General features: G+C 47.0%; 1 protein-coding gene across 4 annotated transcripts in view; it reads left to right on the forward strand.

Annotated features, from left to right (window-relative positions):
• Nucleotides 1-23,526, forward strand: part of GARNL3 (GTPase activating Rap/RanGAP domain like 3) — a 149,304-nt gene that overhangs the window by 97,609 nt on the left and 28,169 nt on the right. For all 4 annotated transcript variants that reach the window (XM_042965070.1, XM_042965071.1, XM_007094420.3 and 1 more), the window contains 10 exons: nt 4,560-4,635; nt 5,307-5,405; nt 6,912-7,015; nt 11,332-11,440; nt 13,348-13,393; nt 14,221-14,327; nt 16,821-16,936; nt 18,769-18,873; nt 19,909-19,983; nt 23,365-23,476. In XM_042965070.1, the coding sequence (XP_042821004.1) occupies nt 4,560-4,635; nt 5,307-5,405; nt 6,912-7,015; nt 11,332-11,440; nt 13,348-13,393; nt 14,221-14,327; nt 16,821-16,936; nt 18,769-18,873; nt 19,909-19,983; nt 23,365-23,476 (949 nt within the window). The remainder of the gene's footprint in view (nt 1-4,559; nt 4,636-5,306; nt 5,406-6,911; nt 7,016-11,331; nt 11,441-13,347; nt 13,394-14,220; nt 14,328-16,820; nt 16,937-18,768; nt 18,874-19,908; nt 19,984-23,364; nt 23,477-23,526) is intronic.

Consider the following 23,526-nt stretch of genomic DNA (forward strand, 5'->3'; position numbering starts at 1 on the left):
GAAAACTGGTATTGGCATAGTATCCCATTTTGGTATATATGTTTGTTGTATTTTATGTAAAATTAGGATTACGCCGCGTAGAGTTTTCACGTCTCAGAACTATTCTGTTCGTGAATCCAGAGGTATTTATTTGGCACCTACAGAGTACATGCACATGCCTGTTCTGACAAAGTGCAGAAATGTATAAATGGAAAATGAGAAAGCTCCCCACCTTCACTTCCACGCCCTCCCCTCCCCACCCCTCCCCACCCCATCCCCAGCCCCGTACAACCCCTGTGAACTGGTTTGGAGTTTATCTTCTTACACTTCTTTTTTTGGACCTCCTGAGTTTTGGAAAAGTAAATAGCTGATCTCTTTCTTTCTCAATTTCATTTCTTTACTACGAGAATATTGCTCAAAGCAATAAGAGCAAGCACTCATCACAGTGTATTCCAAGAGGCCTGAGCCATGGTCACCCTTCAGAGAGGATGTGGCCAAGGCCCTTCTGTTTAATCCTGCCGCCTTCTCGGCCCGGGAGCATTTATCCTAATTCCACCCAGTTACAGCGATAAACTATCTGAAACCCGAGTTTTGTCCGTCCCCTGAGAGGCACCCCAGGAGAGGCATGGCTCCCCAGGCCGCAACACGTATGGAGACAGTATGAGAAGTGTAGGAACACGTGAATCATAAAAATGCCAAGGTAGCGCCTAACCCGGAGTAACAAGGAACCAGGGGTATCTGGTTTCAAATCAAGCCATCATTTCTCGGCGCTTCTCGAATTATTGGAACTTCAGTTTCCCCACATACTTCACTTCCTTCAAAAGAAATATGATTCCTAGCTCATTATTAATTCCCAAGGATATGACTGCACCTTGGCTGATAGTCACGTTGACTTTTGTCTCAGAACATTTAGAACTTAAAAATCCAAAGTCCCTAAGGGTGCGTGGGTGGCTCAGTCGGTTAAGCGTCTGACTCTGGATTTCAGCTCAGGTTCGTGGGTTCAAGCCCCATGTCTGGCTCTGTGCTGACAGCATGGAGCCTGCTTGGGATCCTCTCTCTCTCTCTCTCTCTCTCTCTCTCTCTCCCTCTCTCCCTCTCTCCCTCTCTCCCTCTCTCCCTCTCTCCCTCTCTCCCTCTCTCCCTCTCCCTCCCTCCCTCCCTCCCTCCCTCCCTTCCCTCCCCCCCTCCCCCCCTTCCCTCCCCCTCTCCCCATGTCTCTGCTCCTCCTCCACTCTTGCTCACTCTCTCTGTCAAAATAAATAAACTTTAAAAAAAGCGCCCCATACAAGTAGGAATTGAAAAATGATTCTATCTCTATGATGAGTGTCTGAGCAGGACTTAAATCCTGAGAAAACCAGTTTGCACGGATTTCCCCACACCAGTCACCTCCCTCCTGGGGCCCAGATCTGGTGTTAGAACCTTGAGACCTCTGTGCCATCCCCCAAGATCTAGTGCTGAGAGATCAGCTTCATGATGTCAGCTTAAATAGTTTGCTCACATGTGATCTGTGGTGGTCGGGTAGTGCCACATCAAACCATCCCCTCCCCAAAACCATCTCTTCCAAAAATATAATCCACTCTCTTCAGTGAAGCCTTGACTTCTGGAGATAGGTGGTAACTCTGAGTTAATCGTCACCATCATTTGGGAAGCCCTAGAAACAAAATTAGCTGGAGACCCTGTAGGTAAATTCCAGGTATTTTAACAAGGCCTTGCCACACTGGTCTTTCTGGAGTCCCCACCTGAAGCGGGAGGATTCCTCAGCCAGGGCGCTGGCAGCAGGATGCCAGTCACAGAGCCATAAAAACTCCTTCAAGCTTTGGCCGGTGATCGGGTGTCAGGAGGCCCCCTTTCTACTTGTGGCTCAGCACTTCTGTCAACCCAGCACTGCCCGGAGAAGACCACACCACGGGGCTGGGGAGAGTGCTGGGTCAAAAGTCTGGAGACCCGACTTCTGGCTCCTATCTCACCGTCCGCTTAGTGCCTGCCTTGGGTGAGGCTGGCCTTCCCTGGTCTCCACTCGTCCTGTCTGTAAGAGGAAAGCGTGGACTCCATGGGCCGTAGGGTCCCTTCTGGTTCTAAGAGGCGGCCGGTTCCCGGCTCACGACTCTAGCCATCGACCCAGCCTTTCTGCTCTTGGCTCGCCAGCAGTCAGCTTGGCTGGACCCGATCCTGTGCCACCTGCCAGTCTGCTAGCTTGTTCTCTAGCCCAGTGGTTCTCACAGTGGGGTTCCTGGACCAGCAGAACCAGCATCACCTAGGAACTTGTCAGAAATACAGACTCTTGGGCCCTACCCCAGAAGTGATGAATTGGAAATGTCAGGAGTGGAGCCACGCAGTCTATTTCAGCAAGTCTGCAAGTGATTCTGACACCTGGTCAAGTCTGAGAGCCACTGCCTTAGTCTCAACACTGTTATCCTAAGAGATACTATTATAGGCAGACTACTATAGACACTATTTATTTATTTATTTATTTATTTAATTTATTTGTATTTTGAGAAAGAGCGCACATGTGCATGAACAAAGGAACAGAGGAAGAGGGAGAGAGCGAATCCCAAGCAGGCTCCTTGCCCAGCCCAGAGCCCAGTGCTGGGCTCCATCTCACAATAGTGAAATCATGACTTGAGCCAAAATCAAGAGTCAGAAGCTTAATCAGCAGAGCCACCCAAGCACCCCATGTAGGTGCTTTTTTTTTTTTTTTAACATTTATTCATTTTTGAAAGGCAGAGACAGAGCGTGAATGGGGGAGGGGCAGAGAGAGAGGGAGACACAGAAACAGAAGCAGGCTCCAGGCTCCGAGCTATCAGCACAGAGCCCGACGCGGGGCTCGAACTCACGGACTGCAAATGACCTGAGCCGAAGTCGGCCACTTAACCGACTGAGCCTAGGTGCTTTTTAAGGGATCTCTGAGAATGGAGGGTGTGCCCTCCAAGCAGTCTTAGAGACACGTGACTGCTGTCATCATTTCCAAAACAGAGAAAGAAAAGTTAGCAAGTTTAGAATCCTCAAGTAGGAAGAGACCCCAGACAAAAATTGTAAGAAATTACCGAAAACAAGATTGTGAAGAAGAGGTAATCATTTGGAGGCAGCTTGTGAAAAACAAGTTGTATGTGACCAGTTTTGTGTCTTTGCTCCTTTATTATGCACACGGTTATGCCATGAATATTTATTAATCGTCTCCAGTATACCCAGCACCGTGATGGGCACTGGAGATTCGGTAGAAAGGAAGACGTGTATGATCTATCCTTCAAAGACTAGTGGTAGAAACAGACACAAATGCACATTTAATAAAAGAATTACTGAGTATGAATAGTGCTAAGAAAATAAACAAGATGCTATGGCCGGCAGTGACTTTATACCGAAAAGTCAAGGAAGACCTCTCTGGACACGGGCATATGAGCCAAGACCTGCATGATGGGAAAGAGCAGGCCGTAGAAGGGGCTGTGGAAGAGTTCCAGGTGAGGGCTCAGCCTGGGTGCATTCTCTTTCACGCTCTGTATAGAAAACCACACTCACTGATGGATGTGCATCTGTCTGTTAGGTGTGTTGAGGGCAGAAAGATGCTTAGAAGCACAGCATTGGGCCATTGGATTTTTAGTCTTAATTCTCCCAGACCCAGCTGTCCTGAATCCTGGCATTCTGCCTTACCCGCCCACCCCAGCCCCTGCCACCAACCTGTGATCCACTGGCCAATGCTTTAAACACCTTTGTTCCTAGCCCACCCTTTAATTGACCACCTAGAATTCCCCCATCTAGTGGTGCATCACAGAGCCTCGCAAAAGTTGATCCTCTTCCAACCTTAGATTTCATTTTTGTTATGAAATACTTCAGATATACAAAAAAAGGGTAGAGAATAATATTATGAAGACCTGTAAGCCCATTATCCAGCTTAAGGAAGAAAATATGAAAAGTACCATTGATCTACCTGATCTCATTCCCCACTCTTCCTGTAGAACCTATCTTGTATTTGGTATTTATTATTCCCACAGAATCTGATTTTAATCCATTGTTTAGAGTTCAGGGTAGCAGATTGAACATTTGTACTAGCGACTTCTTGATATCCCCACCCCAACACACACATCTGTTTTGTGACTTCTTGAAGTTAATTATCGTGAGGAATTCGGGGAAACCAGCTTTTAGAATAAGTTGCCTACAGTTTCCATTTCTGTTCCTAACAGTCCACAATATATCAGCCTAAGATTGTTGTATTCAGTTTTGAATTACGCCGAGCTCTCCTGTGTTAACTGATCAGAACATGGCACCGGTCCTGTGAGCTCCTGCTGGCAATTTGAGTGCTGTTTTGCTGCAGAATAGACCTGGCATCCAGCAGAAGCCATTAGTAATGAAATTACAAATGAATTAACTCACATAAAAAAAAAAAGTCTCAACTGTAAGCCATAAAAACCTATAGAAATAAATGATTTTGTTAATACTAGTCAAAATTGAGATGGAGGAGAGAAAGGAATCCTCAGATATCCATCTTGGTCATTGAAGTTTTCCTAAGTGACGAACAACACATATCCTAACTGTATATGTTTTCATGATAAAGTTACATTCAGCGCCTTTTGTTGTCTTATTGTAAGGGCTCTGTGAATTTCAAGTTTGGGGTTCTATTTGCCAAAGACGGGCAGCTCACTGATGACGAGATGTTCAGCAATGGTAAGTGTCCCCTCCTTTGTGCTCACTGAAACCCTTGTTGACAGTTTTGACAATCCAAACTGAGCGTACCTGTTGAGTTGGAGTCTTTCAGTTGTTTCACGAAATTTTAGGGTAAAATTTCAGGGTAAACTTTGTAGGGCAGCTGCTGTCCAGTTTCATCCAATTTGGCAAATATTTGTCGGTCACCAAATTTGGACCGGCCACCGGCACCAGAGATGGAGTCTGTCTGGAAAAGTACACGGGATTGGAAGAATTTGGCTTTACATCATAATCTCAGTAGCAGAGGAAGATTTTTCTCTGATATTTATGGTTGGGAGAATTATCAAATGTGCCATTTTCCTGTTATTGTAACCTGCACTCTTCTTGTTACCTACCTATTCATTATTAATAGAAGTAGCAATGGTGTTTACGTTTTGTAACACTAAAGCCTTGTGATCCCGGTCTGGCAGCGCGAAGGTTGGTCAGTCTGATTCTGTGGTTTTCCTTTCCTTGGAATCCCGTGAATTGTGGAAGTTCCTTTGCGGTCTCCGGGAAGGAAGTGTGGCCTCTCCGCTCAGTCTGCTGCCCAAGTCTCCACGGCCTCGTTAACGTTCCAGTGATTTCAGGGCATCGTTAGAAAATGACGACCTTGCACATTCTGTACTTTATTCACACTTTACCTCTTCCTGCAGAAATCGGAAGTGACGCTTTTCAAAAATTTTTACATCTTCTGGGTGACAAAATCACCCTAAAGGGCTGGACAGGCTACCGCGGCGGTCTGGACACCAAAAGTAAGCTCACCTCCTGATCTCTTCTGCTGCCATTTGTATAACTTCTCTAGTAGTCGGCCTGACCTGTATTTGGATTTAGTCCCAAGGTGGGGAAGGGATGGACAGGAAAGGGTGAGAAGGAATTTGAGCTTCATACCCAGTTGGACACAGGGTGGCTGGACACATCTGGGGCCTCCATTGAGTCTGGCAAGTCCAAGTCCACCCTCAAACAGCCCCTACGTGTGGCAGGCCACGGTCCGTGAATACTTACTGTCGAGAGCCTCTGTGTACCAGGGCTACGTGAGGCTCCAGGGACGTAGCAATGGATACACCAACATGGTCCCTACCTTTCTAGGAGCCGATAGTCCAGTGGATAGCACAGACCCTAAACAGATAATTACCAAATACCTTAGCACTAAGTGCCTGGAGGAACAAAGAAGGAAAAGTGCAGAGTGCCGTGGGGCATTTTCCCTAATCTGGGGGATGAGAGAAGGCTTCCCTGAGGGAAGGATGAGAGGGACTAATTTGAGTCTTGAAGGGAGAAGAGAATTCTAGGCAAGAGAACATTTGTGAAGTCGCTGAGTGAGGAAAGAGCCTGATGTGTTCTAGAAACTAAGAGACCATCTTCACGGCAAAGGGACTGGAGAAGAGGAGGGGGCGATCCCGCGGGGAGTTTGAGATCACATGAAAAATTTCGGATTTTATTGTAAATGGAGTTGGATGTCATGAAAGGGTTTTAAGTAGAGGCGTGGTGGGGTCTGATTGCACCCTCCAGCCAAACTTGCTGGCCGCGGAGTGGGGAATGACCCGGCAGGGTGCATGGGCACACCGTGAACCTGACCGCCCGTAGGTTCGCTACCCCCATTGCCAATACTCAGCCTCTCCGTTACGGTCACAGCCACCATCCCCTTGTTTTACAAGTCTGTAAAAACAGACTTGCTCTTACACACTTGCTGTGGCCTGGTACCCTGCAAGTATAATCTTGAAAACATCCCTAGAAGGTAGTTACTCTTTTTATCCCGATTTTCAAATTAGGAAACTGAGGCTTCGAGAAAATTAAGGTGACTTGTTAAAAGGAACATAACTGAGAACTCGAACCCAGGTCTGCTTAACTCCAAAGCCAGTGGTTGCAGCCACTCTGCCATCTGCCCGTGAGAGTACTTGCTTTGTTTTATGGACGTCATAATTATGTGTACGTCATCGCGTGTTAATTTTGTCCTGTACACGAGCAGTAACTGGAAGGCAAGAGATTGCAGCACCTTCTCCTTTTAAAGCCCAGACGTCTATGTGAATCAGACAGCAAGCGAGTTTAGAGCGGGGAGGGGGAGGGCTCTCCACGTGGGCAGGAGCCTTGTATTAGCTGGACAGTGAGCCATACCGTGGCTTCCGCTCAGGTGGATAACCCAGAATGATCTCTGGGAGTGTACTAACTGTGTGCTATAGTCCCCCAGCCTGCAGATAAAGACTATTTCCTTAGGGTGTCAGAATGCTCTGTGTCTACTAAATGCTCACGTTTATGTCTTACAGATGATACCACAGGGATACATTCAGTTTATACTGTCTACCAAGGGCATGAGATCATGTTTCATGTTTCCACCATGTTGCCATATTCCAAAGAGAACAAACAGCAGGTATGTGCGAACACAGGCTCTTTGAGAACACACAGACCATCACATAGTGACCTAAATGTGGAGAAAGCGTCGCTATGATTTCATAGAACAAGAAACCGTATGTGCTAATATATGAACTGAACTTCAGGCACCAGTGTAGGGACGTTTCTAGTCTGTGTATTTGAACTTTCCACAAGCCTTGGGAAGCACTGTTCTCACCGATGCTATCCCCTCAGATAAGGGATCAGAGATAATCGTGCACACACGTGTCTCTGTGTGAACGTGTATGTGTATTTGCATGCGTGAGTGTGGTTTTCCAGACTCGTGAGAAACTGTTTTACGTAGATGTCGCCTTTGCTCTGAGACTTCTCTCCGTGTGTCCGGTATCTCATCAGAGACTACCCAGGACATAAAGCAAGTGAATCCTGAGTGCCGGCTGGCAAGCACTTCCCAGGGCCTTGCAGGAAGTTAACGCCAAGTATCTGCATGAGCTGTGCCGTATTGCGGGGGGAAATCTACCTGACGCACCCCAGAGACTGGCCGTTTCCAGAAGATTTTCCAGTTTGTGGGAATTTCGATAGAACAAAGATACATGCTGCTGGTTTTTGAAGGATTTGGAGGGCATTCTGTTTAACTTTTTATTAGATCTTTATCCCTTTTTGATGCGTTGAAGGCATCCGTATGAATAAATATCACAAACGTGGATGGACAGTTGGTCAGCAAAGATTTGCAAGAAATAGGAACCTGGAGAGGGGAGGTGATGGGCTCAGAGGCTTTTGTTTCTAAGCACATGTAATTCTTAGTTCAGTAAGACCTCATCAGGGGGGAAAGACACAAAACAAACCAGTGGGCTAAAATGTGGCGTTCCATGGGGCGCCTGGGTGGCTCGGACGGTGAAGCATCCGACTTCGGCTCAGGTCATGATCTCAGAATTTGTTGAGTTTGAGCCCTGGGTCAGGCTCTGTGCCAACAGCTCAGAGCCTGGAGCCTGCTTCAGAGAGTGTGTCTCCCTCTCTGCCCCTCCCCCACTCATACTCTGTCTCTCTCTCTCAAAAATAAACAAAACATTAAAGAAATTATTTTTCAAATAAATAAAACGTGATGTTCCAGTCGTGAGATATAAAGGTGCTTCGGGGACGTGGCAGGGAGGGATAGGAAGAGCCAGTTCTGTCAGATGGTTTGGGGCCTGGAGTAACGAGCTGGTGGGTTTATCCTGCAGGCACCGGAGACCCACTGGAGGTCTTAAGCTCATTCTGGTTTTAGAAGGCTCACTCTGGGAGAGGGCAGGTGGGAACAGGAAGTGCCTTGGCCCAGCACGACTGCTTAGTGGCTGAGGTCACTTTCTGCAAGGCATCTTCCTTTGCAGGGTCGAGGGCACCTTTATTATCGCAGGAGCTGAAGCTCTTAGGATCTTAGGATCATGCGCTGAGGAGGGACTGAGCTGGCCTTCCCAGTCATTATGAATTACAATGACCTCCTACAGCTCAACGATAATATCACAGAACTTCCCCTGAAATGTTTTACAATCTTCCTCCTCCCTGCACTCTGACCTTTTCAGCCCTGCACAATCACCAAATTGCCCATATCTTGTGACAGGTAGGGGCATTAGCCACAGAGACAGGAGCAAAGAGTGTGACATTTCAACCTTTGCCCAACTCTGAAGACGTGAACCTTATCTCTTCGAGGGGCTGTCAGTATATTAAGGCGTGACCACCCTCACCAGCAGCTCTGTAATGTCCCCAGGTGGACCCGGTACTCTCAACATCGTGGTTGTCTCTGTGGTAGCACTTGGGACCTCCACTTGCCAAGCATCAGTAGGTAGGAGGCAAAACAAAACTCAAATTCTTGTCTATTACCAGGAAGATCAGACAGGTGGGAAGAGAGACAAAGAAACACAGGACACTAGTGAACCTTAACAGTGCCCAATCATGGCAGAGCAGAGAAAAACCACTAGCTGTGAGCTTCTCTCTGTACCTTGGGGGCCTAAGGTAACAGACAATAAGACAGAGGCCAGCCTGGCTCATAAAATCTTGCTGCTTCTGGACCTCCCAACATCTAGAACATGAGGGGAACGGTCTGAGCCATATCCCAAATCTGACATAAAGAAGCCACCCCTCGCACAGTTTGTAGGTTCTGGTATTCCTGTGACTTCTACGTCTCCTCCTCTGTCACTGAACCAAACCTGAACTGGGGAGTGACGGAGAGGGAGGTATTGATATTTGCCTCTGTGGGGCCTCACCTTTCTCCTCACTCCCTGTGATGTCCCGCACCACTGACATCTCCTGGTCTCCCAACTCCAGGCCCTGAGGGCGACTTCTAGAACTGGATGAAAGCACAGCCCCGCAAGCAGCCCATCTGGGCCCAGTCCTAGCCCTGCTAAGAACTAGCTGCGTGATCTTGGGCACGTGATGAGCCCTGCCTGGCCCGGGGTGCGGTTCTTGGCCCTCTTGCCGCCATCTCCTACTCTCATTCACTCCGTGGATGATCTCCCCTGGTCTCAGGGCTCTAGATAGCTTTTATACGCTGACCCCCAAATTTACGTCTCCATCCGGAAGTCCAGACTCAGGTGCAGCCTTCTTGACACCCTCTGGGGCTAGATGCCTCAAGCCCAACGTGTCCAAAATTGCACCCCGAGTCTCCTGCAGCCTCTCCTTTCTCAGTGGAATTGCTGGGTCGTGTGGTAATCTGTGGTTAAGTGTTTGGGGGACCAGCATACCGTTCTCCACAGCAGTTGCCCCATTCTGGATTCCCAGCAGCAGTGCGCGAGAGCTCGACTTTCTCCGCATCCTCGACAGCACTTTTATTTCCAGGTGTTTTATGTTTTCTTCGGCTTTGTTTTGTTTTGCTATAGCTAGCCTAATGGGTGTGAAGTGGCAGCCCATCGTGGTTTTGATCGGTGACGTGGAGCATCTTCTCATGTGTGATCACATCTCCTTGGGAGAAATGTTTATTCAACTCCGGTTGCCCACTTTTTAATCAAGTTATTTGATTTGTCGTTGTTGAGTTGTAGGAGTTCTGTATATTCTGGATATAACCCCTTATCAGGTACATAATTTGTGAATTTTTTTTTAAGTTTATGGATTTTGAAAGAGAGCGTGTGAGCAGGACAGGGGCAGAGAGAGAGGGGGAAAGAGAGAGAATCTCAAGCAGGCTCCTCACTGTCAGCACGGAGCCCGACACGGGGCTCAAACCCACAAAGCGTGAGACTGAAATCAAGAGTCAAACACTCAACCGACTGAGCCACCCAGGTGCCCCTGTAAATATTTTCTCCCATTCTGTGTGCTGCTGCCTTTCACGTGTGTCACTGGTGTCCTTTCTTGGGCCAGAACTTTAAATCTTGATGCAGTCCATTTTATCTCAGTTCCCCTTTTGTTGGGTGTGCTTTTGGTGCCACAGCCAAGAGATGATTGCCAAAAATAATGACTTTTGTAGTTGAACTGAAATTATTAGGACATCTCTAAACCTTCATTTCCTCATTTGCAAAACTGGGGTAATATCTAGTAAGAATCAGAAAAGAATCCTGTTCTCCAGGAGCTTATACTTCAGAATAGGGGACACACCAGGGATCCACGGAGAACAGTGAATCCTTCTGTTTGGCCGATTAAGCAAAGGTCTAGGACAGGGGGTTGGCAAACGATGGCACATGGGCCAAACTTCACATACTGCCTGTTTTGTTAAATTGTTACTGGAACACAGCCATGCCTACCCGTTTATGGATCGTCTATAGCTGCCTTTGTACTATGACAGCAGAGCTCATGGGTGCAAACAGACAATATGATCTACAAAGCTGAAACTATTTATTGTCTGGCCCTTTACAGAAAAAAATTGCTGACCACAGGTCTAGGAGATCAATTTTGAAAGGTCAGCTGAGGTCAGATTACATAAGGCCATTGTCCTCCCCAAGTACATCTTTCAGAAGTAGCTAAGGCATTGATAAACATGCACATGTTTGAGCCCCTTCCCCAGGAAATTCTCCTGCAATGCCTCTTGTCTGGGGGCCTTGAATGCCAGGCTAAGAGGATGAAGTAGGAACAAAGGTGGACACAATCACGACAGCAAAATGGGAGAGAATGGAGGCAAGGAGGCTAGTTCGGAAGCTTCTGCAGAAGGGGAGGCAAGAAGAAAGGCAGGTCTGCATTGGGGGAGGAGCTGAGGAGATGGTTAGGAGAGCCTGGAGCCTGGGCTGGTAGAAGAACACAGGAGGCAGGAAGTCAAACACGATGGAAGTTTGGGGCTCTGTGACCGTTGTGGTTTCCATACTGTGTTAGTTTTTTAACCCTGTGAATCTGCCACATTTGAGTCACCTCCTCAGCGGTGTTACTTATGCTTTCATCCAGGTGGAGAGGAAGCGCCATATTGGAAATGACATCGTCACCATCGTGTTCCAGGAGGGAGAGGAACCTTCTCCTGCCTTTAAGCCTTCCATGATCCGCTCCCACTTTACACGTATCCTGGGCCTTTGTAAACAAGTTTAGTGAGCTGTTGGTCAACCTCACGGGTCTAAAGTGACCCTCAAAACAAATGTTACCATTGACTTGCTTGTCGTAGTTGTTTTGCGTCGCTAGATTTTTAGAGCCACTGTTCTGGATTTTTCCCTCAGGGTTATTTGGCTCTCATCTTTTCTCCATCCATTGGAATAGTGGATAGACTCATCCTCAGAGAATTCTTGGCTTCTGGAATATCGTTTCTTTCCTCAAGTAGTCTATGAAATAAGGGAAACTTCTTAACCATCCATCAGTAATAAATGGACTAGAAGAATTATGGGTAGTGAACCCTCTGAGAAATTTGTGGTAGTCAAATAAAAATTTGAATTGAATTGAAGTTATTACAATTCAGTTAAATTTAGTTAAATAAAAATTCACAAATTAAAATAGCCAAAATAGTGTTTCTTTCTTGATTCTAAAGCCTGGTGATAACTACTGTATTACCACCTCTTAAAATTAGAGAAATGATGGAATGAATCATATTTCTATTCACTTTTCCCTCTGCTTCCTCAAATCCCTGCTTAGCTCCTATTGCTGGCAAAGTCCTGCTGAAGTTCTCTGTAATGTCCAAGCTCAGCTCATTCAGACAGGCATAGGACATGAGTTTGGCCAGCCCAATAGATATCATCGTGGCCCTGTTGCTTTGGGTCACAGGCCATGACAGCCCAAGACCCAAAGGTGGTGCCTCCACAGGTTGTACGTGGTAAATAAAGGTAAATAAAGGGCAGCTAATAGACATTTTCCGAATAAATTCTGCTCTAATTATTCATGTTCCCTGAAGACTCCGGTAAAAATGTTGGGAGACAGGACCACTGTGACTCATCGTATCTGGAAGTAGATTTCTCTGTGTGTTTTGACTTGTTCATTGTCACCTAATAATACAGCCTGTACATTTTTAGAAGTGGGAAATGGCCAGATTTCTTCCAGGAGGGCAGGGAAGAAAACATTTATGCACCTGCACTTCAACAATAATTGTCTTTGCTCCCACCCCTGCTCATTAAGTGACCTCTCACTCCATTCACTGGGATTTAGGGCCACCACTTCCCCTTTCCCGAAGCAGTTCTTCTTCTAGAACAGAAGTTTTCTCCAGGTGGGGAGAGGGGGGTGGCTCTTTAAGTGACCGAGAGGCAGTCATGATGTTTAGAATCCCCTTTGTTGTTAAGTTTTAGATTTGGGGCTTGACACATTTGTTTCCAGAAAGCAGCCAGCAGATAGTTAATGGAGCCTCTTTCCTCTGAGTCCAGCAATGGAAACAGCTGGAGGGACTGATGGCCTTTTAGCCCCGGCTGAGGAAAGTGTGGGGGAGGAGCTGCCAGGGGAGGAGGAGGAATAGGAGAAAGAAAGCAAAGCTGGATGAGGTATGGTACCGGTTTAGACTCGGCGCACCTGTCACAACAGAGTAGCTTCTGCGTTGGTTTGTTTTGGTTTGTTTTGTCTACCAAAGCCAGAAGGAGAGAGAGGGAAGGTGTGCAGTGGAAGCACTTGATTTGCTTTTATTTACAAAATGGGTGACGGGAAATGTGTATCTAATTTCATACGGGGACGTGGTTCGTATTTCCAAGCCAACAAATTGCTCTTTTGGCTTTTTTTGGCTGCTTAGTGGCGTAATAGCTACATTTGTGTTGCTTTTCTGACAGATGGAGAGACAAAGCTCTTTCCCCCAAAGGATGAGCACACAGAGGTTGAACTTCTGCCTTCCTGGGCTGTCTCCTTTAAAATAGTCAAGGCTCCATCTCAGCCTAAGAGGGACAGATGCCCTGAGCACAGAAGTGCGGATCTGGGATGATTCTGCACGAGGGATTTCAAGGCACAAGCCGTTGACTATGAGCGTTGGGGTCGTTGATTACATTTCCTTAACCATCACCACAGATATTTTTGCCTTAGTGAGGTATGATCAACAAAATGACAATTACAGGTAGGTGATGACTTTCTCTCAGTCGCTTGTTCTAATTCTCACGTTTACTTGTTAATTTGGCATTCATTCGATGACTTCTACACATATTTGCTGATTGATTTGGTGCAAATGTCCTCACCTACGAGAACTCCCTTTGGGACCATCATTTCTTTGGGGAAGGCTTGTTCCATATAGTGTTGCTCTGTGTCGTCGGCCCAAGGGTGAGGGTTAGTTTGGAATTTTATTGTACTCTAAAACGGGCACAAATTTGGTATGTCTGATCTTGACCAGAGGACCCCCTTTCCTGGGCTACATCCTGGCCTATTGATCCCTCTGTTCTCAAAAATTAATCTATTAAAAAGGTATCATGATGTTGTGAAACGAGCATAAACCTTGAGCCAAATAGATGTGGGTTGGAATCCAGCTCTGTCACTATTCACTTTGTGGTTTTGAAAAAAGTGTTTATCTTCTCAGAGTCTCAGTCCCCATCTGTAGGACAGATTGAAGGTAATGCTACTCCCTGGGCAGCTTGATGAGAATCAGTCAATACGATGTCTTAAAATACCAAGTATGCTGCCTGGTACGCGGTGGGTGCTCAATGGTGTCCTTGACCTTGCCCACAGCTTTGTAGGTTGGACCATGAAGGAGTCAGGAAGGCCTGGCCTCTGCCCTAAAGCCCATGAGAGAACCACACAGTGGCCGAGGCTCTGGCAGCCCAGAGAAGGCACGCCTCCCGGGGAATGAATATTCTTAACATATCACGTAGGCAACTGTACAAAAATGTAAGGTCCAGATATTTGGTGATCTTTGAAGAAAAACCTAGTAATTCTGAAATGTTCTCTATGTAGGCTGAAAATATTTTCAGAAGAAAGTGTACCACTCTTTGGCCCCCCCTTGCCATCCCCACCGGTGTTTACAGACCACCAGGAATTCAGGGACTTTTTGCTAGTGAAATGTAAGTCTCTATTTTGAAATTTTTTTGCAACTTGTTCTACATTAGGATACATTCCTTCAGATTCTCCAAGGATGCTGTATAAGAAAATACCATTATTTAAGCATGGATCCCATTCCATGTTCTGTTAATTCTTCATGTGAAACATTCAATTTTCTGGTAGCGATACGTAGATCTTCTCCTGTGTCCTACTCTATATCTACCGTCTTGCTCACCTGCCTTGAAGTTTATCTGTACTCACCCACGCACAATACCAGGGAGCCTCAAGTTTGCATTTCTGCCCAGGATTCTGATATGGCCATTTCTCTGGCCGAATCTCCAGCTACATGTGTATCTGTGTCTTTGTTGGAGAGTGGGAAGCAGGTGAGGCAGAGTGGTTATGTGGGTATGTACTTAGGGAAAGGGGAGTTGTTAGCGAGTGTGTGTGTGTGTGTGTGTGTGTGTGTGTGCGCGCGCGCGCGCACGCGCCCATGAGAAAGACAGACCCACAGAGAATGTGGATATGATACGTGTAGAACCTGGCCATCCAGTCTTCACTAGCTGGTGAGCATACATTTTAGCTCCACCGATAATTCTCAAACACCTGACCCTGAGCCCCCCATCTTCTGAACCCCAAGAGCTCGCTTCCTCCCTCCCCGGAATAGCCTGGTTATTATAGCTGTAAGTCCGGCTCGCAGGCTGCATCCAGAAGAACACGCCCAGTGCTGCCAGATATTCCAAGTTTTAGAAACAAGCCAAAAATCTGAAGTGGTATGTGAAATTGCCTGAATCTTACAATGGGGGTCCACCAGAGGATCAGGTAGAGAGCAAGAAACAGACCTGAAGCAGAGTCAGCAACGGAGAATAGGTTTAGCAGCTAGAAATGGGGAGCATCTTGGAAGCCAGGGCTCAGGAGGTAGGCAGTCTTTACAGAGCGTCTGCAGCAGGGACAGGGCCGCTGCAGGCATGGAGCCCTTGAACCATGATCAGAGATGATTCAGGAGCCTAAGAACCCAGCTTATTGGTGTATCTGCTGATTTCAATGGAGTCAGTCAACAGAGTGACTTTGAGCAGCACCCTTGGATGCTTGCGTAGAATGAGGCAAAGGCCTCAGTTGATCTATAGTTGAAAACATGCACAGTCGATCTAGTGGAAAACATGGAAGTCGATCTCTGGGCTGTGAAGAGAGTCGTTGAAGGAATGGAGCACGGAGCCAGGAAGGACCAGGAGGGATTGATGGACTGAGAGAAAAGGTACAAGCCAGGGGAGCCAAAGTCTTTTTGAATTCCAGACTGGATGCTAACAGGAGAGAGGAAGAAGGCCAGGCAGGAAACTCCAAGATCACAAGAAACGGCGTTTCAACAGGATTTTTAATCTTTTCCCTTTATTTGGCTGAAACAGGTCATTTAAAATGGATTTTTTTTTTTTTCTGGGGCACTAAGGAAATAATATCCTCAAACAAAAAATTTCCAGTCACAGAATTAAGAGAAAATAATGGGTGTGCCTTAAATGCATTCAGTTTAATTTCCTTAAGAGGTATCTTACCACAAACAAGCCCAGCTTGTCCCCAGCACTCAGATCCTATCCAGGAAATGCCTGGGCCCAAGAAGTTCATTTTTCAGTCTGTGAACACTGTTCTTCCTTTGGCACGTTATATGAGAAAAATAATAGTTAACATTTATTCAGTTCGATATGCCTAGTATGGTGCTAACCCTTTATATGTATTATATCATTTAAATTCTTACAATGATCCTATAAGGAAATACAGTTATACCCATTTTACAGGGTAGAAAATTGAGCCCCCCCCCCAAGAAGCTAAATAATTTTCTTAAGAATGTAGCAGCACAGCTGGGATTCAAACCCATAACTGTCTTGATTTCAAGCTCCTAACCCCTACTGCACACTTTCTGTTCTGTGGTCTGATGTGGAACTGGACACTCCACTTTCCTGACCCTTAGTGTCTGTAGCCCACTAACCATCAGCTTTTTTTGCCCAGAAGAAACTTCCATTAGGGCAAGAACCCCAGTACTCTGCTTAGGCTGTTGTTATTTTTCCTAACAAAATGTAGCAAATACATATTTAATCCTGTTAAATGGCATCCTGGTGGTTTGGCCCATGTGTTGGATGGGTGTGTAGATGGTTGGGTAGGTAGATGTTTGGGTGGATGGATGGATGAATGGATAGAGTGGGGGGAGGGGGGGAGGGAGGGAGGGAGGGAGGGAGGAATGCTAGATGGGGGCAGGTTGGGTGTGTACTAGGTCAAGTAATTAGATACACCCTCTGCTCTGGAAGCTTGAAGTCCAACGGGAAAGGTAAGACAGAGATACCTATGAACTATGGGTTTGGATAGAAAAATTTAGAGAGTTAAACATTCTTCCATGAAGGAAGGGTAGTGCCAGTGGTAATACCAGTATTTGGAAAGTGGGTGGCATTCACTGTAAAGAGTTTCCTTGAGAAGGACATTCTTCAATAGCATGTTAGTATTCGTAACTCCCTTTATAATTTGATTTATTTTAGTAATTAATGGTGAAAAAGCCACTTTGGAAACCCCAACATTTGCCCAGAAACGTCGACGTACTCTGGATATGTTGATTCGATCTTTATACCAGGATTTGATGCCAGATTTACATAAGGTAACCCTGGGTCCATGGTCCTCTTTCCTTCTCATGGGTTTGGGTTAAGAATACCAGTCCTAGCAATGAGTCCTGGTTAGAAAAACACAGGAGTTGCCTTGATCCTTGCTGTTAACACCGGACTGTGGCCACCATGGCCAACACTGGTTCTCTCGTTGTTACCACAAGAAAGAGTGTGGAATGTCCATATACAGGAACGTGGTTTTCAGAAACCACAGACCTGTGGGAATGGAGGTGCAGACTGGGGGCATGAGTGTCAATCCGTAATCCCTGGAGCATTCGAGAGTGCTTCTTGGGGGTGCCTGTCCTTGGTGGTACATTACCAGTGACATAGAGCTGATGGATAGGCAAAAATAGGGATTTGGGAGAGACACTGGGAGCTTTTTAAGGTTTTCCCGAGATTTACCGGCCAGCCCCATATTCAGGCACTGAAACAAGTATTTACATTTACTGCAGATTCACTTTGTGCCAGGCACTTCCTAGGCTGAAGGTATCTCCACATTGATGGGACCCAGCGCCTTGCCCGGGGCCTCCAGGGCCCCTCGGGCTCTTTAGAATCCTCCAGACTCAGTGTGAGATCACCAGATGCACGGGCCCATTGATGCAGAGTAAAAGTAGTGCTACTTAGAAGTATTCCCCGCCTTTAACAAGAGACCCCAGAACAAGTGGGGAGACTCCCCTAGATTCCTTGCGTTCATAAACTCCAGCAAAAGGAACCACCAGTGATGTGCGTAAATAACGTGCGGCATCAGTTTCAGGTGCTCACATGGGGAGATGAAGAATATCCAAATGAGCTGGTGCTCAGGTGATCCTTTCCCTTCAGCACAGGGACCACCACCATTTTATAGGTACCCCTTGACTTCCGGCTGGCCAGTACATCCTAACTACTTGCAGGGATCGGTCTAGACCAGCCCCAAGCGCTAAAGAGCAAGCCAGGCTCACTAATCCGTCCATCCCCTTTTTTCCCTAAGGTCAGGGAGGGGTGCAGAGAGGGTATCGAGATGAAGACATGAGGCCCCTCAGGTCCCAGCTGAAGCATGGCCTTCCCCAACGCCCGGTGAAGCCAAGTCCCCATATTAGGCACTCTCACATTCTGTGTATTTCCCCTCCGTAGGCATTCTCCCATGTGCCAGTCATGACATCCAGTCCTTAATCTGTCTCCCCCATTAGACTGTGCTCTGCAAGGACAGACTGTGTATCACCGTCCTCCACCCACCCCGCCACCGCACATCTGGCAGAGTGGTGGGTGATCAGTCAGTGCTTGCTGACTGAATGAGTGTGCCCATTCTCTGACTGTGCACTGGAAGAGAACTGACATTTACTGTGTGTGCGCCCAAGCCCTGTGCTAAGCACCTTACACGCACTTCCTCACGTGGTCTTCATAACACGCCTCGGAGACAGGTATTAGCCACACAAAGACACCAAGAGCCGTAAATTAACTCACTTGCCCAAAGTCACCGAGAGAGTTACAGTCACACGACTCCAAGGGGCGCCATTCACGCAGAATTCAGTACGCCTTGTGCCAGGGGGCGGTGGGGGAAGGGGTGCCGCTCTCTGAGAATGGCATCCCCGGAGCCGTGCAACATGGTGACTCCGTCACCCAGTGGGAAGTTAGTAAGCCCTGGAGCAACTGGCTCTCCACCTGTTGGCCTTTGACCCCTAGCATCTAGCACAGACCCTAGCACACAAGCCGTGCCCCACGAATGCTTATTGCGTCAACGGATACAGAGGTTGAAATAGCATTTGGACAAATAGGTTTGTGCGTTAGGAGAAGCCGAAGGATGGGACTTGACAACCATCTTTGGAATCCGTGACTTGTTTTTCTTTTTTAGAACATGCTTAACAGACGATCTTTTAGTGACGTCTTACCAGAATCGCCCAAGTCCGCACGGAAGAAAGAGGAGGCCCGCCAGGCAGAGTTTGTTAGAATAGGGCAGGTGGGTTTTATTCTGAAACCTCTTTGGCAAGATGTGCAGTTGTGAGTCCCATCCACAACTGGGCCAATCAGCTGGCCCGCCTGCAAAGAATTTCATGTCTTTGTACTCCTGTGGGAGCTCTGCAGTTTCTTTTAGGATTACTGTGGAAACCACGAGTGAGGTTTTTGATAACCACGTAGGCGTAGCTCTGTGGGGGTGGGGGGAGCAAAGCTTTCTGCGGAAGAGTGAGTACCACTGTCTCGAAGCAGGGAGTCACAAGGCCCAGGCTGAGCTCCCTCTTGTCAAAGGAGCATGTACCATTTGCCTACCTCCTGGGCATTTCTGAAGAGTGAGGAGCCACTGTGGGAAAAGCACCTTGAACTTCTCCCTGGCAGGAGTAAGCACAGAGCAGTGGCGTCCTCATGGACCCGAATTCCCACCCCGCTGCTTGGAAGCAATCCTCAGAATTTGGTGGCTCACTGTTAGCATCTGATTCCAGATTTTGGAGGAAATCGTTCCCCCTTTGCCTCACTCCCACATGACATTAGTATGTCTCAGTTCTGGGAGATGACACAGCTTTCTGCCTTGATCTCTTGTCAACACAGAGAAGGAGAGTGGCCAGCTGCAGCTAAGGTTCAGACCCAGAGGAGAGAACCAAGCAGAATCAAGTGACCCTGGAAAGCTAAGAGGCCAAAGTAACTGCACCAAACAGGTGCTCTGTGACAGGGGCGCCCCGACTCTGCTCTCAGAGATTCTGATTCATCAAGCTTGAGGAGGGGTCAGTCTCCCAGTGTGGAAATCCCTGCACTGAGACACTGATTAATTGAAATGACAGGATGGCCTCTGGGTCATTGGGGGCTGGGCCGTTGTCGTTAGGGCTTCACCATATTCAGCTGGCTGCATGCCGTGTCTTCAGTGATAAGGCAGTGTGGGAACCTGACACTTTAGTCTGAAATTACTCCTGTCTTATTAAACATTTTTCAAATCACAAGTGTTGAACCTACTGTTCCATTACTGCTTGCTAACAAACTTTAAAAGAGGTCTCTGTCCTGTAAGGCACTAAAACTGAAATCCATTGTGAGAGGGGACGCTCCGTCAAGCTTGGTGGCTTCGGGGATCTGTAAAAAAGAGGTGAGTTGATGATACTCTCCAGTTAGCCTGTGAATGTCCTTTGTCATCAGGGAAGCTATTGCAATTCTTAGAGATGTGTGGGACAGGAGGGAGAAGAGCTTGTCTGTTGCAGGGCCCTCAGGGGAAACCCCACATAAAATTGAGGAACAGTAAGTGAGAGTCCCCAATTTCCAGAGCGTGTGTGTGCCTTTGCGTGTTTAAGTGGAGCAGAGCTGGTGGGCCAGGCCTGGTCAGGCAGACAGGGCCGAGCAGTGCTCCTCAAGCCTTGTGTGTGTGCAGACCGCCTGGACATAGTGACCGAATGCACGTCCCATTCAAGAGCTCTGGGGAGGAGTCAGGATTCTGCATTTATAACAAGCTCTCATGGGGTGCCTGGACACACTCAAAGCAAAGCTCTAGGGCCATGTTTCCCAAGCTTCTGTGTATACTAGAATCACCTCCAGAGTGTCTGGGGTGAGCCCTGAGAATTTGCATTTCTAACAAGTTCCCAGGAGATACTGATGCTTGTTGGTCGAGGACCACAGTTGAGAAACGGCTGCTTAATCTATAGTTCATTCAGCCACCCCAGAAATTCTGTGGCCTCTGTATCTACTTCTGACTTCCACTTTCCTTTGGCGGGGTGGGGGGAGGGTGGGTAAGGAAACTAGGGTGGTAATCAAAAAGAGAAGAGAAAATAATAAAATTGCATATAAACTTACTTGCATGATTTTGTGTTGTAAAACCATTCCCAATGTACTTAATTATGTCCGTGTTCCAAGTATGTAACAGATAGTTAAATGGGACAAATCCACGGACAGAGCATCACTAGAGAAGTGTCCATTATAAAAGCAGAAGAATTACGAACGCATTTACTTTAGTGATGAAGCTATAAATGATTTGCATCTGAATTGCAGACCCAACACACTATAAAGTCTAGTTTCAGGGAAACGATGGGCTCAAAATACAAGTGATGCTGGAAAACCACAACCAACTTAAGGCCAGATTGATGGCAAAGCATCTTTTCCAAAGGTTGCCCAAACTCCCACGATCGGCTTGCTTGTGTGAATGGTAGAATTCTCAATGTTGCCAAGAGCTGTATAAATACCAAATTCCAGCAGGATTTAGTAACCTCCTCGATAAGAAGTTCTGAGGCATACATAAAAATGAAAGGCTGTGGAAAGGTAACTTGTTCACCAGTGAACAGCAAAGAAAGAGCTTCCATTTTTTCCATCAGTGCATAACCTACCAGTTGGCCGCAGGCCTTCGTTGGAGAAACAGGGCCCCAGAGGCCCTCATGGACTTCTGTGCAGTCGGCTCTGTGGAGGCCAGAGTCCCTCATGCTGCTCCCAAGAGTGTTTTATTTCCAAAGAGGAGGCTTTGTCAACTCTCCTAGGCATCTGTCATTTCATGAGCTGTGTTAATATTCCTAGAGGGACCGGCAAGGAGTCCTGCCCTTGGGCAGGAAGACCTGAAGGCCTCATTCTCTCCCCACAGAGTCTGCACCACGCCCCTCACGTGGCAGAAGGGAATCCGGTGCGATGGCAAATGCCATCAGTCCTCAGAGCAGAGCCTCTATGGGACCGGGTCTGAGTTCTTATCGCTGACACTTCATACATGACATCCTCAAGCAACTTTGAGTCCCCAGCCCCTTTGAGAACCAATGAAATCAGTGGACACCCTCCCCCACACTCTAGTTCATTAAAATGTGCGAATGGCACGTGTACACAACATCTCGAATATAATTCCAGGGTTTCATAGACCTCCTTAAGCTCTTGATGGATTCCCTAGGAGCCTTAGATCTCCTGGGTTTAGAACCCCTGTTCTGCATAAATGTTCCAAATTTGTGTCCTCCACTCGGAGAAAGTTTTGTTATTAAGAGTTGTTTTTCGGTCTTAGTGTTGCCTAACGTTCAGATGTCAATGGCTGCCGCCAGCTGACATTTATGACGTCTTTGCTTTTTCGTGGCCTCCTGTTCTAAGCCACAAAGTCAGAATTTCCAATCATCTTCTTAAGGGAAATGCCATTCCAATTAATGGCCCGAACTGGTGTGGCCCTTTCCAGGTTGTAAAATGTCGTCCCATTCTTTGTGTGATCTTCCCAGAACAGCCTAAGCCTCATCTTGGCAATTAGAAGATTCACTTTGAGGCTTGTGAGTTTCTTAAAGGGAGAGCACATTTTTCGCAGCGTGGTAATATACACAGTATATTATCCCAAATAATGCCTTTGAAGGCGACCTCACAGCCCCCACTTCTACATTCATTCAGTACGCCAACGTGTGTTCACCCAGTGCGTACAGACACGCCCCCGTGTGCATACACCGGGTCTTACACCGTCCCCAGGTGGCACGTCTAATTGAGAGTAAAAGCGAACATGTCACACTTTAACTTGTCCCTGAGAAACTCCAAAAACATCTTTGTCCTTTGAGGCTAAGCCACGTGCTTTGGAGGGAAGCTAATGGTTCTGTTGAAAATGTCCCTAATTCTGGTGTAACTAAGGACCCACTGAATGGTGCCTGCCGGCCCCAGGCGTCCCCACTCAGCTCTGGGGCAGCAGTGAGGGAGGCTAACTCTGGTGCCTGAACCGAGCATGAGACTAAGGGGAAGAGTTTACAAGGTATGAATACGTCACGTGGGGGAGCACGAATACGTTTGTCGGCAGCACTTTCCAGATTCTTACAAACAGGTGTTATTATTATTTTTTTTTAAGATTCTCTAGCCTTAAGTGGGTCAGTAAGCATTTTCATGTTCAGACAATGTCAACTTCTTGCATCGTGTATGACTTCATAATTTTATCAAAGCAGCAACACAGGAATCAGGCTTTTTTTGTGTGGAGGCTATATGGATCTTCCTTTTATGAAGACCTAATGTGAATTCTCCAAACAAATAGGCAGCAGTTGGTCCAAGTTCAAGTACTAAAGAACAACGTGTGCTTAGAAGACATTACCAATGCTCCGATTGGCCCCGAGGAGCATTATTACATATAGAGGCAGGTCATGGTGCCAGAAACTTGTGACTTCCCTCTTTTCCTACTGCATATGTATTTGAAAGGAGACCTTTCTTCCCAAGAAAGGTAACTGAGGGGCTCCTGGCTGGCTCAGTCAGTACAGCGTGTGACTCTTGATTCCAGTAGAGATTCCTTAAAAATAAAATCTTTAAGAGAGAGAGAGAGAGAGAGAGAGAGAGAGAGAGAGAGAGAGAGAGAGATATATATATATATATATATATATATATATATATATATATATATATATATAACTGAGTCCAGGGCCCACTCAGCTCCCAGAGTTTGGTTTGGGGATACGTGGGTCGCTGTTGCAGACGGTGTACTGTACCTTTCCATCTGAGGGGCCGTGGTATATTCTTTCCGGTGCGCTTATTCTCCGATGCTTTTGTCACCTCGCAGCCTTGGGAGCCCCAGTGTTTCTGCAGTAATTTCCCTCACGAAGCCGTGTGTGCGGATCCCTGGGGCCAGGCCTTGCTGGTTTCCACTGATGCTGGCGTCTTGCTAGTGGATGGTTAGTGAGTAGCTGTCCTTCAAATGTCTTTCTTTGTGTAATTTGTAGTA

Source organism: Panthera tigris, chromosome D4 (assembly GCF_018350195.1).
Source record: "Panthera tigris isolate Pti1 chromosome D4, P.tigris_Pti1_mat1.1, whole genome shotgun sequence".
In the NCBI taxonomy this organism is placed as follows: Eukaryota; Metazoa; Chordata; class Mammalia; order Carnivora; family Felidae; genus Panthera; species Panthera tigris.